General features: G+C 44.8%; 1 protein-coding gene across 7 annotated transcripts in view; it reads left to right on the forward strand.

Annotated features, from left to right (window-relative positions):
- The window catches only part of MTA3 (metastasis associated 1 family member 3), a 106,200-nt gene that overhangs the window by 45,695 nt on the left and 41,473 nt on the right, over positions 1 to 19,032 (forward strand). For all 7 annotated transcript variants that reach the window (XM_080914480.1, XM_080914483.1, XM_080914481.1 and 4 more), the window contains exons 7-9: positions 2,645 to 2,747; positions 6,411 to 6,510; positions 16,292 to 16,480. In XM_080914480.1, the coding sequence (XP_080770606.1) occupies positions 2,645 to 2,747; positions 6,411 to 6,510; positions 16,292 to 16,480 (392 nt within the window). The remainder of the gene's footprint in view (positions 1 to 2,644; positions 2,748 to 6,410; positions 6,511 to 16,291; positions 16,481 to 19,032) is intronic.

A 19,032-nucleotide genomic window follows, 5' to 3' on the forward strand; every position in this document is an offset into this window, starting at 1 on the left:
CTCAGCCTCACACAGTTTTAACTTTCGGGAGGGATGGAGCTGAGTCAGTGATGGGCAGGGCCACACCTTGACCACAGTTGGTCCAGGTGCTTAGCTACCCTTAGCTGTGGTCCTCTGCTTAATCCAGCATCTCATGTCAGGGCTGTGAAGATAGTCTTGGAGGGGTGCTTGGAGGGTACCCTTTCTCCTAGCACGGTCACATTGAATAATATTCTTCCTTAAATTTAACTATAAGCAGATATACATTGCAAATGTGTAGATCAGTAGCTCTCAACAACAGGACAAGTTTTTGTCATATTGGCAAAGGAAGTAGGTAGGTGATATTCCACAGGGACACCTTAGGTACAGTCCACCGATGCTTCCAAACGTAGGAGAATGCAGAGTGTAGTCAGCCCTAAGTGTCAAGTGTTGTCTTAGGGTTTCCAGTGCTGTGAACAGACACCATGACCAAGGCAAGTCTTATAAAGGAGAACATTTAATTGGGGCTGGCTGACAGTTTCAGAGGTTCAGTCCGTTACTGCCATGGTGGGGAACACGGCTTGGTGTTGGGGGAGCCCAGAGTTTTATACCTTTTTCCATAGGCAGCAGTAGGAGACTGTGAGCCACACTGGGCAGAACTTAAGCATAGGAGACCTTATAGCCCGCCCCACAGTGACAAGGATTCCTCCAGCAGGACCATAGCTCCTAAGTGCCACTCCCTGTGCCAAGCATTCAAACACAGGACTCTTGGGGCTGTTTCTGTTCAAACCACAAGTGTCTAGCCTGAGGACACCTGCTCTAATAGCTTCTTCAGACTTGTGTTTAGTGTCAGAATTATGTGGTTATAATACTTAAATTTTTAAATATGTGTTACTGTTATTTTCCTATGATGGTCTGTCTCTTCCTGACTTTATCTCCCAAGTGTTGGTAAAGCCACCAGGCCTGGTTTTGTGTGACTGGGGATTGAACTCAGGGCTTTAGGCACGTTAGCCAGTGTGTAACCAGCCAGGCTTTCTCCCCAGTCCCTGCTTCTCTACCTTCGTTATCTGATCTTGTGGTGCCGGGGAGTTGAGCTCAACATTGTGTGGCTCACTGTTGCTCTGTGTTAGAACCCATCCAAAATTAGTCCTTTCTCATTAGCTTAATGCTGCTTGAATTGTCGATTGATAAGTTATCTGCTTCCAAAATTAAGTTCTTAGAAATTTATACCATGAGAGAGTTGTACAAAAATGCTGTCAGAAAGACTTAAAACTTTACCATTTATTCAAATCATTTTTGCCTTGGAAGTTTTAATAATCACATACATATGCTGCCAGTGTCACTTGTATTTCTTATTTTTATTGTCACAGCGAATGTGATTTTTCTCATATTACATTTTCTTTGGAATTCCACTGAGCTTTTTATAGTCATATTTATGATGCTATTCTAGTAACTTATTATTCCTTTGATTCATATCTCAGTATATCAGCCAGAGCTTTTCGAGAAATATTCAACAAAAAAAATGGTGATAAATAGCCTCCTTGAGTGTTTCTGATTCAAATATAACATAAAAATGCCAGGCATTGGTAGCTGGTATAACTAAGATGAATTTTATTTAGGAAGCAGATATTTCCAGCTGTCCAGGAAAGGGCTTCTAGGATGTGTGATACACCTCGGTCCTTCCACACAGGAGAACCACTGGGGTTTGTAAGGAATATACTGAAGAAATAGTTTATGTTCCCAAAAATTCTTCAAATGGTTAGAGAATCTCTGCTGTGTAAGAACATTTCTGGATCTAGTTTTCTCCAACTTTATGTAATTAAAAAATAAAGTGGATAGCTAGACAGTCTTGTAGTTAGTTTTGTAGCTGCTGAGATCAAACTTTCATGTGTTGTCCTGGATGGCCTGGAACTTGTGTCCATTCTCCTGTCTCTACCTCCAAGGTGGAGGAATTATGGACGTGCACCACCATACCTGGCTGGGGTCTGAGGGGATGCATGTTAATGCTACCACAGTGCAGGTTTGGTTGTATCACAATCTCTGCACACCTGCTATCAAAGGTTGTACTTAGATGTGACCACTATGTACCTGACATTTGAGCATTTCTAGCATGTTGATAACCAGTGTCAACCATATGCTACAGTGTGACTAACTAACCATGTGCTACAGTGTCAATAACAACAACCATGTGCTATAGTGTCAATAACAATAACCACATGCTACAGTTTTTACAAGCACATGCTACAGTGTGATTAACAGTAACTACATACTACAGTGTCAGTAACAACAACCACATGCTATAGTGTTAATAACAACCACATGCTACAGTGTGGTTAACAGCCATGTGCTTCAGTGTCAATAACAACAACCACATGCTATAGTGTCAATAACAACAACCATATGCTATAGTGTTAGTAACAACCATGTGCTAGTGTCTATAACAATAACTACATACTACAGTGTCAGTAACAACAACCACATGCTATAGTGTCAATGGCAACAACCACATAACAACAACCATGTGTTACGGTGTCAATAACAACTACATGCTACAGTGTCAATAATTATAACAACCTTACAACAACCATGTGCTACAATGTCAATAACAACAAACAAGTACATTGTCAATAACAACCATGTGCTACAGCGTCAATAACAACATTCCCTTTCCTTTGTCTTTGGGCAGGAGACTCAGATGAAAGGGAACAATCAAAATTGGAAGTTAAGGTTTGGGATCCCAATAGTCCACTCACAGACCGGCAGATCGACCAGTTTTTAGTTGTAGCCCGGTGAGTATGCCGTTGTAGACTCAAGTCTTTATGGGAAAGAACTTACGCTTATAGGCAGTTCTTTAAAAAAAAAAAAAAAAAAAGACTTGTTATTTTTATCTTCTGTGTGTATTTACCTGCATGTATGTAAATGAATATGTGTATGTGTGTGCCTGTTACTTTTGGAGACCAGAACAGAGTATCAGTTATCCCGGAACTAAAGTTACAGACAGTTGTGAGCTACCATGTGGGTGCCGAGAACCGAATCCAGGTCCCTCAGTGAGAGCAGCAATCTGTCTAGTCCTCATTTGCCATTTTCTTCCTTTCTTCCCCCTCCAACCCTCCTTAAGGTCAGGTGTCACTGTGGATGTGACGCTGGGACTGTTCAGCAATGAGCCATAGGTGTGGATTGTGTTGAGGATTAGTGTGTAGGTGTGGAACAGTCAGCATTGTCTGGTCCACCTAGTGGGAATATAAACTGGCACAGCTGCTTTGAGACAGTGTTTGCTGTTGTCTCCCACACATCCTGTGTGTCTCACTGCTAACACCTCACACAGGAGCAAAGCATCCTGGGTACTAGAGGATGTGTATGCAAATAGCTTTAACAGGGGCCTTTACAGCACCTCCGCTGTGGAAATGTAACATTGTCCGGTTGAAGAGGTGAGGTGGCAAAATCGGATGCTCCAACAGTATAGACGACTTCAAGCAGATTTAGACAAGGAAAGAAGTGTGCAGCCACGGGTGGGGCCCGTAGTCCTGGATTGTGGGCTTGATGTTATCTGAACTGCCATACCAGAGTCCAAGTCAGCCTGGGCTACAAGGGACCTGATCTAAAACAGCAGCAGTCCTGGTGGTGGCAGAAATGATGATGCATACCTGTAGTTCCAGCCAGGGGGAGCCATGGGCTATCCTTAGCTCCATAGTGAGACCCTGCACACCTATAGTTCCAGCCAGGGGAAGCCACGGGCTAGCCTCAGCTTCATAGTGAGACCATGCACACCTATAGTTCCAGCCAAGGGGAAGCCATGGGCTAGCCTTAGCTCCATAGTGAGACCCTGCACACCTATAGTTCCAGCCAGGGGAAGCCAAGTTGAAGCCATGGGCTAGCCTCAGCTTCATAGTGAGACCCTGTCATGGTGTGATTTTTATATCTGTAGTTATTGTTAGCTTTTGTTTGTTTGAAACAGCATCTCACTGTGTAACCCTGGCTGGCTTGGAACTCAGAGATCCTTCTGCCTCTGACTCCTGGATTGGAGACTGGAGTCAACACAATCCGCCCTGTTGGTCTGTGTTTTTGTTTTTTAGACTTTGGGATGGTGGTTCCTTTTGGAAAGAGTGTGGGGAGGGTTGACCACCTTCTAATTCAACACGTGGGTGTTGGTTGGACCCTGCCACATTTACTTTGTGAGAACCAAATATCTGTATAGTATGGTAGGGTTTGCTTTTTATTATACATTAGGTTTTAAGTAAACCGATGTGAAGAAACGTGTTTCCCAGCTACCGTGTTTAGCGGGCAGCCTATACACAATATCCTAGGGGTTAAAGGCTCCCTGCATATACAAAGGCTCCAGACTACCACAAGTGGAAATCAGTGCTGTGAAAGTTGCTTTAAAAAAAAATGATATAGTAAATGTATTATTCTGAGTCGCCACAGGAAGGAGTTTCTGTTATCACATTCTATGTGAGACACATTACAGAGATTTCACAGTTGGTATTTAGAACTTGTTTCACAGTGGTAGTTGATTTCCTTTTCCTATTTTTGAGCACATCTGAATACCAAATGATGTGTTCCATTCTGAATACCAAATGATGTGTTCCATGGCATTTTAGACTCAATCTTCCTTCCTTCTCTATGACCGCACAGGTTTGGGGTTTTGTTTTTGTTTCTGTTTGTCCCCCTTGCTTGAGTGGCAATTTACCTACATATGCTCAAGTGCTTGGAAGCAGAGCTTCTCAGAGTCCGGGTCTGTGGTTTGTTCCGGGTTTGGCATCTGCTCAATGAGTTGTCTTGGGGATGGGTGCCAAGACTAAACTTGAGAATCTCTGTCTCGTGTGTTTTTCAGAGCCCGAAAGGAACTGCATACCCTATCTTTTTGTTGTTTTGTTTTCAGATAGGGTCTCACTATGTGCCTTGGCTGGCCTAGAACTCACTGTGTAGACCAGGCTGGCTCCCAACCCAGAGATCCTCCTGCCCCATCCTCCTGAGCACTGGGACTAAAGGGATTCGCCACTGTACTATCCTTCCTGCAGATGAGTTTGTACAGGAAACAAAGCTTAGAATTTTTTATGGTGTCATGTCAGCACTCAAAGGTTTGGAATTTTTGAATATTTTACTTCTCAGGATTACTCAGTCTGTGTTAAACTTAAAAAATATATACTTTTCAATTGATAATTCCAAAACATCCACCAACTTGTTTTTTCTTTGTTTTACAAGTTAATTATTTACTCCTGACAATTGTAGACCTCCATGGCCTCTGCTTTAGTTCCGTCTTAGTTAGACATAAAGGCTGGGTCAAGGCTCTGTCAGTAAAGCTCTGACTGCTCAAGCCTGAAGGCCTACGTTCAGTCCTTAGGACCTGTGTGTGCTGGAATGTGCTTGTAAGCCCAGTGCTGGGGAGTCAGGCCGGGAGACCCCGGAGTGCCCTGGCTTGCTGTCATAGATGTAAGCCCTTAGGTTCTAGTATGAATGACTCTCTCTCAATAAGGGGGACAGGTCCTACCACTAATGCTGGAGCTGACCTCTGCATTCTGCATGTGTGTACACATAAATATGCAGCTTGGCATTCCCCATCTCTCTCTTACACACACACACACACACACACACACACACACACTGGTGTACTGGTTAGTTTCTTGGCAACCTGACATAAGCTGGAGCCATCTAAGAAGGGGGAACCTCACTTGAGAAAACACCCCCTCTCAGATTGGCCTGCAGATAAGTCTGAGGCGTGTTTTCTTGATTACTGATTGGTCCTGGAACTTATGAACAAACAAGCTGAGGAAGCCGTGTGTACACCAGTGAGAGGCACTCCTCCATGCTCCCTGCTTCCTGCTCTGCCTTCCCTCCATGATGGACTGTGATGTCTTAGTCAGGGTTTCTATTCCTGCACAAATCATCATGACCAAGAAGCAAGTTGGGGAGGAAAGGGTTTATTCAGCTTACACTTCCACACTGCTGTTCATCACCAGAGGAAGTCAGGACTGGAACTCAAGCAGGTCAGGAAGCAGGAGCTGATGCAGAGGCCATGGAGGGATATTACTTACTGGCTTGCTTCCCCTGGCTTGCTCAGCCTGCTTTCTTATAGAACCCAGGTCTACCAGCCCAGGGATGGCTCCACCCACAATGGGCTGGGCCAGGGATGGCTCCACCCACAATGGGCTGGGCCCTCCCCCTTGATCACTAGTTGAGAAAATGCCTTACAGCTGGATCTCATGGAGGCATTTCCCCAACTGAGGCTGCTTTCTCTGTGATAACTCCAGCTTGTGTCAAGTTGACACAAAACCAGCCAGTACATGTGACTTAGGACATGCAAGGCAGATAAACATCTCCCTCCCAAAGTTGCTTTTGCTCATGGTGTTTATTCCAGCCCTAGAAAGCAAGCTGGGACAGAGGGGCTGGAGAGGTGATAATCTTTCATTAACGGAGTAGCAGGCTTACTGTTCTTGTCTGTTTGACTTCCTCAGTGCTGTGGGAACGTTTGCCCGAGCCCTGGACTGCAGCAGCTCCGTGAGGCAGCCCAGCCTGCACATGAGTGCAGCCGCAGCCTCCCGAGACATCACCTTGGTAAGAAGCCTTCTGCCATTTGGGGTTATCTTTTGCTGCTTGCTCAATTATAAAACCGTTATGACAGTTCCAGAGACTCAGAGATCTCTGGCTGTTGGCCCTTGACTGCCGAGTTGACTCAGGTTAGCGATTGGTTAACTGGGCTCCTGAGTGACCTCTTGTTTGTGAGCCAAGCCAGGTGAACAGTATTAGGGAACCTTCTGGAGTGTGGTTTCTTCTAGCTTTGTGCTTTTCCCTGTTCATCTATCCACTTGGCCTTAGGCCACGTCCAGTATTTTATTTTTTTCTACATAAGGGATGACTGTTGCTATTAACTGCCCCTCAATTTTGGGGTGAATTTTTAGTGTTCAGATATTGTGTTTTATTATGACATTTTCATACTTATTATATTTTGCTCATATTCGGGCATTTCACACACACACTCCCAGGCACACTCAAATATTTATTTTAAAACATTTGAGACAGGGACTCCTGTAGCCAAGGCTGGCCTTGACCTCACTGTATAGGTGTGGGGGACCTTGAAACTCTGATTCCCCTTGCTTCTGATCCAGTGCCAGGATTACTTGGTGTGGGTTTTATTGCTGCTTTAATTTAACTTGTTATTGTGTGTGTGAGTGCATGGTGCACGTAAGTGAACGAATATATCATGGTGTTTCCATGGGGGTCAGAGAGCTGTGTTCTCTCCCTCCACCTTTACATGAATTCTGGGATTGAACTCAGCCATCTTTCCTGCCCTGTTGCTTTTGAGGCAGGTAGCCTCGATCTGTAGCTAATAGAAATCCTCTTGCCTCGGCTTCTCAAATGCTGAGGTAGAAGGTTTGCAGTTTTTGTTGTTTTGTGGGGGTTTTCTTTTGTTTGTTTTGTTTCAAGATCGGGTTTCTCTGTGTAGCCCTGGCTATCCTAGAACTTAATCTATAGATGAGGCTGGCCTCAAGATCCGCCTGCCTCTGTGTCCAAGTACTGGAATTAAAGGTGTGGTGTATCACTGCCCAGTGTTGCCCAGGTTTAAGGTGGTCTTGAACTCTGGGCTCAAGAGAACCTCTTGCGCCTCTGTGTCTGGCTCACATTATCCATGGTCTATTACACTTACAAACATTTTTCTTTTGTTGTTACTCGTAATTTTGTATTTTAGGTTTCACAGCATCTTTTGTGAACTGTGTACAGTTATTCTCTGCGGCTGGTATTGATCGGCGTGCCGGCTCCCGGGTCCGCTCCTTAAGAATGTGTTGCAAAATCACTGCATCCAGGGTGGAAATTTATAACCTCAAATGCAGTCTCAGTGTGACCTGCACTTTTCAGTGTGTTTCTGGGGTTTGGGTTTTTGTTTTTTTTTTTTTTTTTTTAACATTTATTTATTCTATATGAGTACACTGTAGCTGTCTTCAGTCACCAAAAGAGGGCATCAGATCTCATAACAGATGGTTGTGAGCCACCATGTGGCTGCTGGGATTTGAACTCAGGACCTCTGGAAGAGCAGTTGGTGCTCTAACCACTGAGCTATCTCTCTAGCCCTCGGGGTTTGGTTTTAGTGTGTGTATGTGAGCACCCTCAGATGTCAGAGGACAGCTTCCCAGCATGTCTTCCTTTTCTGTGGGCTCTAGGGTTTCAGGCTTGGGTAAAGCACCTTTACCTTCTGAGCCACCGTAGTGGGTTGTTTTTATTCTTTGTAGTTCGTTCTCTATTGGTTGTCACCGAGTAACCCCAAGGAACAATGAGCTCTGACTGATAAGCCAAGCCTCCTGGATTTTGTTTTTTAGAGTTGAGTGCATCGGAGCATGCAGCTGTGTTCTCCAGCTTCCTATTTCCCTGCTCTGTGTAGTGCATGCGGTCCTTTCCCTGCCGTGGGGTGATGAGACTGATCGAGCTTTCGACCTGTATCTATATCTATGTCTGTCTGTCCGTCCATCCGTCCGCCTGTCCATCCATTCATCTATCTTAACTATCTCTCCTCAGGGTAACCTGAAACTCTTGGGCCTGAGACAACTCTCCTGCCTCAGCCTCCAGAGTTATTAATGTATTAGATTGCCACACCTGGCTGAAGACGATAAGAGAAACATTTTAAACAAACTGGTGTAGATATCTGTATACTTACTAGACTTACTTTTACTATCCTATGCATGACCAGTGGGTGTGTCTATTCCATGACCCCTGTGTAGTAGTCAGATGATTCCTAGTCCTCCTGCCTCCACCCTATGTGCCAGAATTATAGGTGTGTACCCGTCTATTACGCACCTTTTAAGAAGGTGACTTCTGACCCCCAGTATTTCCATCCCTTTTTGTTTGTTTACAGGTTACTTTATCACACATTATTTTCAAAGTTACAGTAATATGTAATTTAAGGTACATAAATGTATTTATTTAGAGACGTCTCACTGTGTGGCTCTGGCTGACCTGAACTCAGTCTGTAGAATACACTTGCCTCTGGCTCCAGCATGCTGGAATCAAAGGTGTGTGCCATCACATGCTCCTTACTATAATGTATGTATGTATGTATGTATGTATGTATGTATGTATGTATGTATGTGTGTGTGTGTGTGTGTGTGTGTATGTATGTATGTGTGTGTGTATGTATGTATGTATGTATGTATGTGTATGTATGTATATATATATGTTAACAGAAGTGGACCTGGAAGCTCAGGCAGTTGTGGGCTGTTTGCTGGATCATATCCATTCTTGTCTCTACCAAGGCCTCTTTTGCTCCACCAGCTTTCTTCCTACCTGCCTTCTGCCTCGTCTTCATTAGGAGCCTTGGTGTTTATCTTTCGTGTGTGTGTGTGTGTGTGTGTGTGTGTGTGTGTGTGTGTGTGCGTGTGTGCGTGTGTGCCTGCCTGCCTGTCTGCCTGTCTGTCTGTCTGTCTGCACACAAATGGAGACACCAGAGGAGAGTATCAAGTATCCTGTGTATCTGTCCACCTTATTTCTTGGAGACAGTGACTCTGTGCTCCTGGATCAGGGCTCACAGCCAGCAAGCTTCAGGGACCTTCTTGTCTGTTCTCACAGTGCAGGGATTACCAGTGAGCACAAAGCCATCCCTGGCTGTTTACCAATCCAGATGCTGGCACTACCCACTGAGCAGCCTCCCTGACTCTGTGCCAGTGTGTGCACACTTACTGACGTGTATTGCCCGATGACAACTTGGGGAGTTAATTCAAGTGGTCAGGCTCCGTCTTTCCACACCGAACCCTGCTGCTGGTCCCTAGCATTGCTTTCTTTCTTTTTAGTATTTATTTATTTAGAAAGGCTTTAAGTATTGTAGTTCAGCCTTGCACTTCCTTGTGTATTGATTTCTGATGCTCTTGCCTCTACATCCTGAGCGCTGAGATTAGGGTGTGCATTGCTGTAAAGGGTGTTATTTGGCAGTGCTTACTGGACCCAGGACTCTGTGCATGTCAGATAAGCATTCTGCCAACTGAGACCTTTCAGCCAGTACTTTACTTCTTGAGTTTAGCGTGGATGTAGAAAACCTCAGAAGATCACTGGATTTGAATGTGGGGGGAATATAATAGAGAATTTTAAGTACTCCAGACTGTTTGAAAAGAGGTTTGGACTTAGGGATGTGAGCTGATAGCAGCTGATGCTTATAATACCGTCATAAGACCACGACTTTGTATTGTGGAGTCTAGACACAGTACAAAGGCATCCTATGTTCCTGTCAGGGTGACTCCACTCCATTACCTCATCTGCTTCATCATATCTCTAGGGCCAAGAGGCCAGAGAACAGACTTAGAACCAGTGAATGTAAGCGTCTACTGGCTTTACCTGCATTCCTGGCATCAGATGATATTTTACCCCTGTGACCTCACAGAAGCTGGGCCCGGCATTTGTGGGGATGCGACTCCTCCTGAGTTCAATCACCTGGCTTTAGCCAAAAGTGGCTCCATTCTGATTTGGTTCATCTGTGGGGCCTCCTGCAGGCACGCAGGCCAAAATACACAGTGGCCACCTATCAGTTTTAACTACATGAGTTATTTAAGTGGTCACTTGTCCGTTATTTCTAGACAGCTTGAGAGTAACTTTCAGAATGGCTATTTCTTTATTACTAAGCATTTGTTCCTAAATAATAATTTTCTTCTGCACTAACAGTATAATGTGGCACTACGTAATAGTTTAATGAAGGGGCTTTATTCCAGTTGACCAGCTGTTCCAGTAATGTCCACTAGGGTAGGGTAGGGCCCTTTTCTGCCCCTATCTTGCTCATAGTTTATGACATTTGTCGTTTGTGTAGTGCCCTTTAAGGCTGTGCTGATATTCAGTCTTTGTCTTTGTGACTGAAGTATTTTACACACACAAACACACGCACACACACAGTGCACACTCACAGATGGAGGGAGGGAGGAAAAGTTTTGTGTTTTCTTTGATAGCTTTGCCATATAACTTTTTATTCATAAAAATGGATTTTTTATTGTATGTTTTTTATTTAGTTTTCCTCTTTATTTTCGACTTTTATATTTACTTTGAATAATCCTTTTTCTGGGTTTTTTGTTTGTTTGCTTGCTTGTTTTGTTTTCTGAGATGGTCTTGCTGTGTAGCTTAGGCTGGCCTTGAACTTGCAATCCTTCTACCTCAGCCTCCCATGTGCATCGAGTCTCACTGGGCATAGTATTTCCTTCCTCCCTCCCTCCCTCCCTTCCTTCCTTCCTTCCTTCCTTCCTTCCTTCCTTTCTTTCTTTTTTAAGTTTTTTTTTCTTTATGGGGGTTTGTGGAGTTAATGTATATGTTCCCAATTATTTTAATATGCTTCAAATTCTAAATTTTTGGAGGTGATGGCTGGAAGTTTCACCCTGGGGAGTGGGCGGGGCCAACATAGGCTCCGTTCCTCATAAAGCCCCAATGGCAAACCATAGTTTGATTCCACCACAGTTCTCTCTGGGGAAGCAGTGACTTTACTAGGCTCCCTTGCAGAGTGGATGGGGACTGTGTGCCTCCAACATGGCAGTGGCTTCTCCAGGGCCACATAGACGGTAGATGTCCTCACCGCTGAACCTGACTTTCCTAGCCTATGTACTTGACCCCTCTCAGAGGCCAGGTACAACTAGGGCAAAATTACGCACAACTTGTTGGGAGGTGTGGCTGGATACCTGGGTGAGGGTGCCACAGCCGCCCCACCCTCCTCCTCTCAGAAGGAACCTCAGTAGTCAGCAAGTGTAGCTGCGATGAACATTTGCAAGCAGGCACAGCTGAACTCATGATGGGGTGGCTTTGGCTCAGAGCATAGTCTTAGCCCTCAGAGGGGCACCGGAGTAGAGTTAGAGGCAGAGTCTCATATAGCTCAGTATACATCTGGCCTTGACCTCTTGACCTTCCTGCCTCTGCCTCCCAAACACCTGGATTGCAGGTGTTTCACTACCCACGGCCAGCTGTCATTTCCTCTAAGGCTTGAAATGGAATGTGTTGTGTGAGAAAAGAGTCTATTTTCAATAAAAAAGAAGTACTTTCCCTATTAAAATAAAAAGAATCATGATCTCTGTCTATTGTCCCCACTGAAGCAAAGCTTGAAAGTAGATGGTACATGTTTTATGTATAAAAAAACATACATAGGCTTTGACCACAGTTTTTAGATTTATTTATAAGCATTTATTCACCTTCTGCTTGGAGAGAAAAAATGGGTTCAGTAAGTTTTGAATTGACTTAATATCTTGAATTCTGCAGTTTGTGCTGGAGTTAAAAGTGTAAAGTTTTAATGAGATTGTTCCCGGGGAAATTGGCAGTTAGTATTAAATGTGCGGTAGAGGTAGTGCGCATTATCATGGCCCGTGTGAAGTGTGCATTCTCTGGGAAGTAGATTCTAATGATAATCTTCGGGCCATACATTTATTGAAAGTTCCTTTGGAATCAGCACTGTAGCCAAGAAGGGGAACAGGAAACTGGAAAACCAGGAGAGGTGGTTCTCCCTGCACCTGGGTCTCCCCGGTTCTGAATGGAAGTCGCTCCTGGCTCCTGTGTGCACTGAAGAGACACCCCAGATGTGGCCCTTACTTACCTCATCATCCACTAAGTGCCATGGAGACCAACTGTGGAGGTGCCTGCCTGCAGAACCTGGAGCACCTCCATGTGTTCCCGGTCCTCAGATGGCGGCACTCACGCTGGCCCAGTGTGAGAGGGTTACCCAGCATATGTCTCACCTCACACGCTCAGCTGCAGATCATCGGCGAGGATTCTGATGAACTAGACTCCGCCAAGCTATCTGAGGCCACTCCTGCCCTCCCGCATCTCTTAGCCTCCGTGAACACAGATCAGGAGCATAAGAGACCAGGCCAAATGCGCAGACGCATAGTAAAGATTGCTCGTGTCAAGTATCGCGACATCCTACTGGGCAAGCAAGTCGTGTGCTGAAACCCAGTATCTGTGTAAGGCAGAGTCACCTCTGGAGGTCACGGGCAGGGTGAAATGTCTGAACAACAGTCATTTTACCACGGTGTGATTCTGTTTAAGGAACAAAAGATGAGGAGCCCCATTCATTGCCAAGATCTCCTTGTCAGTCTTTCCCCTAAAATACTTGTGTTTGTCTCTTCCATCTGTTATGAATGAGATGACATGTGACAACACCTTTGCTTTTTGGCAGAGGGAACAGCTTGTGCTCAGTTATGATTTTCAAAATTTAGATTCGAGTGGATCTTGCAGCGCATGTGTGTAACTACTGAAAAGATGTGACCTTCGCAAAGTATTTATCTGAGGGGGGGGATTTAGCTTGTCCGGTGCTTAGTTTTCAGACCCATCTTTAACTGCAAGATGAGATATATGTGCAATAGCATGTATGCAGTGCCCTTCATGGATGCACACATCAACGTAAACTGACCACTGGGTGTAGATAAATATAGTGTCCCCAGAGCTCCCTGTGTCTCCCACTCTGGAACGCAGAGAAGATGCATCACACTAAATGTGTGTATTTTTTTTAATTGAATGTTGTTTTCTGCTGTTGTAGAAGCTATGTGCATTTGAAAGCAGCATCTCTGCGCCTCAGAAAGCGGAGGCTAATGGGGATAACTTGTGAGATAGGGCCCTCTGGTCTGCATAGTGGGACTGCCCCCTAGACGTTCAGCTCACACTGATCACACCACCCCCTCGGACAGGCTGTGGTTTACTGACTAGAGAAAATGAGTCTCTGGTGCTAATGCAGGCAGGAGCTGGCGGGTGGCTGGGAAGCTGTCCTGCAGGCCGCGCCTCCTGAGTAGCTGGGCTGCAGTGGGAATCCTTGCACAAGGGCCTGTGCTCTGCTCTGAGCTGGGTCTCCTCCGATTAAGCAGTTGACAAGCTGTCATCTGAGACAAACACATTTCTATTGACATTTTGGCTCCAGAGCACCACTGGTTAATTATAAAAATTGCCTTTATCTTTTGAGGAGCTTCCGCATCACTGTTAATTTGCATAGAATTTTAGAGGAGGTGTTGAGGATCAAACCTGGGGTGGGAAACAAGCCTGGCACTGAGCTATACACTCCAGCCCTTGTGTAATTACTGGCTTTGTTGTTTTTGTTTTTTTGAATCAGGCCTAATACAGGCAAGGATGAGACAGACCTCCTTGCTGCCTCCGCATCCCAAGTGCTGGTGGCTTTGAACACTATCTGGTCTTTTAGTTTTATTACCTGTTGTCAATTTAGGACAGTATAAAGTAACAGTTTATGGCCCTATCCTTAGTTGAAAGGATCCCTAAATACCATTGATCGCTCTGTTTTTATAATGAGATAGTGAGAAAGAGCTCTCAGATTTGGAGATGAAAGAAACAGCTAAATTGCAGGGTCTATATAGTGAGGTTAGCTAGAGAATCAGAAACGCATCGGCTGTGAACCTTGGCAGGGTGTGAGCAGGAGGCAAGAGAAGGGTGAGCCACAGCCCTGGTGCGGATGGTAGAGCTTCCCTCAGAGGATGCTGGTGAGGATGCTGGTCCACCGCCTGAGGCAGATGAATGTCTCCACAGGACCAGCAAGGGAAACTGATAATAGACATTGGCTTTTGACTTGTGGAACGCAATGATTTATTTTAAAGTTACATTTGTTCAAAGCTTGTCCAGTTACTGAACAGATTGTACCAGTTATTGCCTTTGACTCTTAGCAAATTCAATTCATGAGCCATGTTGGTTAATGTCTCACAGAGTAAATGCATCCTTGTGTTGTAGGATATCACTGGATGCCTGGCTTCAGGTTTGTAATCCTCCTGCCTCACTCCTGGGTGCTGGGGTTGCAGACATGTACTACCATGTCCAGCTGGAAATATATTTTTAATTAACTATCTAACTAGTTAATTAATTGTTTTATTGAGAGACAAGGTCTCACAGTGTATAGCCCTGGCTGGCTGGAACTCAGATACTTTTCTCTGCCTCCCAAGTGCTGGAAATAAAGGTGTGTGCCACCACTCCCTACCTATTTGTGAAGTTTGACGTGACCACAAGGTGCTTCTGTGAGTTTGAGGTTGGCCTGGTCACCTGATCTACAGATGGAGTCTAGGACAGTCGGCGTTCTGTTACACAGAGAAACCCTGTCTGGAAAAACTAAACAAAAAAGACGCGAGGCTTGACTCATGTGCCTGTGTGTATGTGGTGGGGGGGTAGGGGCAGACACAGAAGTAGGATCACCTTGCCAGACAGCCTGTGCTGGTGCACGTGCACAGACACACACACAGACACACACACACAGAGTTGATTGTCCTGGATGGCAGTTTTCTTGGTATATATAAATGTGTGTATGCACACATAGAAAGGACTCTTCCTCTCCAGTAGAGAAACTATCAAAGGTTTTTACAACTTGAAGATTTGTATGTGCTGCTGACTGGGGTCCTGGAAATCATGCCCAGCACTTGGTGGGTGCCAGAAAAGTGCACTACGACTCCCCCTCCCCCACTAAAGGTGATCTTCCGGCCTACCTGGTACTCCTTTCAAATCATTCTCTTGTCTGCCTGTTTGTTTGGTTTCTGTGTTGCCCTGGCTGTCCTGAAACTCACTGTGTAGACCAGGCTGTCCTTGAATTCACCTGCTTCTGCCTCCCTAGTGCTGGGATTAAAGTCTGTGCCTTCACTGTCTGGCTTCAAATCACTCTTAGAATATGAAACCCACACTGGCCTTGCTGGTGTGAGGATGCCTGGTCTCCTGTTACTACTCTTTCCAAAGGCTCAACCAAGCTACATGTGAACATGGATTTGTAATCTTGTTTTGTGTTAAACATGAATACATATTCTTTTATCTGTTGTGTGTGTGAGTACACGTGTACCATGGGGTACATGTGGAGCCCAGAGGACAGCTTTTGGGAGTCAGCTCTTTTCTTCTACTATGTGGGTAGGGGATTAGAACTCAGGTTGTCAGACTTGGCAGCAAGCAACCTTTACTTGCTGAGTCATTCCATTGGTCCAAATATAAATTTGCTTTAAAAATTATGCTCTGCCCCATTTTCCTTCCATCTCTCTTTTTATTCATAGTACATTATTCTCTTAACCGATGCTTTTAGTACAACACTTTTCCCCTTCACACATAGTGTAATTTTCCCTGTTTAGTGAAGATTATACCAGTTTTCTCCAATAACCGAAGAGACTTGGCTTTTTTTTTAAGTAAGCGAAATCTTGAAATCGATTGTGTCTTAACTTAATATTTTCAGCATTTAGATCCAAATGGATCTATTTCTAAATACCTTAAGTGGTCCAGGTAGCATTCACTTAAAGCAATTATTTGGAGGTGTCTGGCTGTTATTTTGTTATTTAGAAGGGAAGGTATTACGTACATTCTGCATTGGTGTTTCTGTTCTCGCGTTCTCCACTGGCCTGCCTGCCTGACAGTTCCTGTCCCTCTGTCTCCTCAGTTTCATGCCATGGACACTCTGTACAGGCACGGCTATGACCTCAGCAGCGCCATCAGTGTGCTGGTGCCTCTCGGAGGGCCAGTCCTGTGCAGGGACGAGATGGAGGAGTGGTCGGCCTCCGAAGCCAGCTTATTTGAAGAAGCACTGGAAAAATATGGCAAAGATTTCAACGACATCCGTCAGGACTTTGTAAGTGGAACTCTACGAGTGACCTCTTGGGATGGGAGTGTTGTTCCATTTTATCTCTTGAGTGACCCTTATACATTTAACTCGCCTATGGTGCAGTTCTCGTGGGTGTCAGGGATCAAAGCCAGGGCCCTGGGTGTGTGTTTTGCTACTGACTCACATCCTCAGCCCTGATAGTCTCCTTTGACCTTCCTCCAGTTGTATTACTAAGTGCTGGTGTGAACCTGTGATGTCATGTAACCCTGACCAAGAAGAAGAGCCTATGTGCTTTCCCGGTTCTCATCCATCCTTGATCATATGCAGTGGTCTCCTTAGAATTTTATTATGTCTAGAATTTATTCCTTTTCATACTCAAAGAGAAATTGTGTATTCAAGTTGTACAGTGTGATGGTGTGATGTAAACACTCTGAGAAGTGACTGATGTGTGTGTCACACGCACATGCACACTTTTAATGTTCAGTGCTAGAGAGCAAACTCACCCCTCTAGCATGTCAGGAGCACTCCATCACTGAACCATAACCCAGGCCTACTCATACCTTTTTGGTCAGTTTCCTACATTATACAGCTGACCTTGAACTTCTGACCTTGAGATCGTCTTGCCTCAGTGTTTGGAGTAGCTGACATTACAACTACACAACCACCCCAGGTGTCTTGCTTTCCTTAGTTAAATTTATTCTTTCTGAAAAAGAATTTTTGTTTGAGATCTTCATAAATTACCTTATATAACAACCACCCTTCATTTTAATTGATTGTAAAGATGTTTTTGTTTGTTTGTAGTAGGGCCTCACTATATAACCCTGGCTGGTACTGAAATCCTGTCTGTCTCTGGTGTGTTGAGATTACAGATGTAAACCACTGTACTGGCCCCAAAATACACTCCTTGACTACACATTAGATTTGAGCTGCTACCTGCCTTTGGGTTTGTTGGATGTCTCTTGAATCAGCTCTAAACCAAAAAATATTACTTGTCAATATTGATTGAATCAATAAGCTCCAAGCACAGGTTTTTATATGTTGTTATCAGTGAGATCTGTTCTGAGGAAACCTCAGTTTCACCTAGATTGTTACATGCTATGACTCTAAATTCAAAAGCTAGCTAAGGGGTATGTCTGTAATCCTGTAGTCAGGAGGCTTGAGGCTGGAAGATTGTAAGTTCAAGGCCAGCTTAGAGAATCACACTTTCTTAACCTCTGTGGTCAGAAGGCCATAGCAGTTCGGTGCTATTGTGTAAAAGTTATTATCATAATAGAGCTAAAAGTACAAGATCCAAAGTGTCCTGAAGATCCTGTTCCCTAGAACAGGAGATGTTTCCGCTGGTAAAGGCCCTTAGCTGCTCAGCCTTTCATCCTGAGATCCCACACGGTGGGAAGTGAAAACTAATCCCACAGTACAAATTGCACTTGTGTGCCACACTCACGGTAAGTTAACAACAACAACAACAAACCCCACTAAAATAAAGGTCTTGTTTACTTTTGTAAAGGACAAAATCTTGAGCACGGAAGGGACATGTTTGGAGCTCTGGACTATGTGATGTTACAATGATTTTTAAATCAAATTTTCCTTTCTCAGCCCCTGATCCCAAAGGACAACTCTGGGAATAATTATTAATAAATAAATGCCTTGGCCCTAAGCTTTGGCTCACTCCCTGACAGCTCTTATTTAACCAGAAGCTAATCTATATCTACTATGTGGATAGTTTTCCTCTCCTCAGTCCCAGACGCTTCTTTCTCCTGGTATCCTCATAGTCTCCCTGAGGCTACCTTCCTGCCTGTTTAGGGATTGCCTCCCAGTCTCTTCATAGCTTCCCAGCTAGATCTTTTTATTCTGCCACTCTTTCCCAGCATCCTCTCTTCCTGCCAGTGTTCTACCTTTTATTTCCTGCCTCAGCTCATTGGCCACCGGCTTCTTTATTGGCAGGTGGTGCTTATAAGCAATTCTCTGCACAGTCTGAGACCCTCTTTCAATGGCATGGCCCAGTCTACAGTTCTCCTAGCAGAGTGTTGGATGAGAAATGCTGAACTGAAACCGCTGCTTACTTCTGTGTTCTGGTGCTGGTTCAGAGCCCAGTGTCAATATGTCCTGTATGCTAATTCTCCAGGCAGGAAGGACGCCATCACAGGGTCCTCCCCTTTTGCCATTATAGGGTGTTCCTTTTTGAATGGCACCGTTCCCCAACATTAGCAGTATCATCCTTGTAGATTGGCACGTATGTGGCCAGAGGAACTATCTCAGGTTTTCTGAGAGGCCTAGTGAATGTAAGCTGGCTTCTCTTTTCTCTGCCCCTTTATGGTTGCCATTTTGTGAACTGCCAGGCCTCGCTGAGCATCAAAACTAAGACAAATTTTTAAACTCGTTCCTTTGCCTGGGAAGTCCCTACCAGACTCAACTGCCAGCTTGGTATAAAAACTCCACAAAATGCAGACAGAGCTATGAGACCCCGAGTTTCCTAAGCAAGGACACTGATCTGAGGTCCCTGCTGCCACTAGACATTTTCCTCACCCACCAGGAAAGACTCCCTACCCGGCTAGCTCTCCTAGCACCCTCACCCCCACCCC

Source organism: Micromys minutus, assembly GCF_963924665.1.
Source record: "Micromys minutus genome assembly, chromosome: 3".
NCBI classification, from domain to species: domain Eukaryota; kingdom Metazoa; phylum Chordata; class Mammalia; order Rodentia; family Muridae; genus Micromys; species Micromys minutus.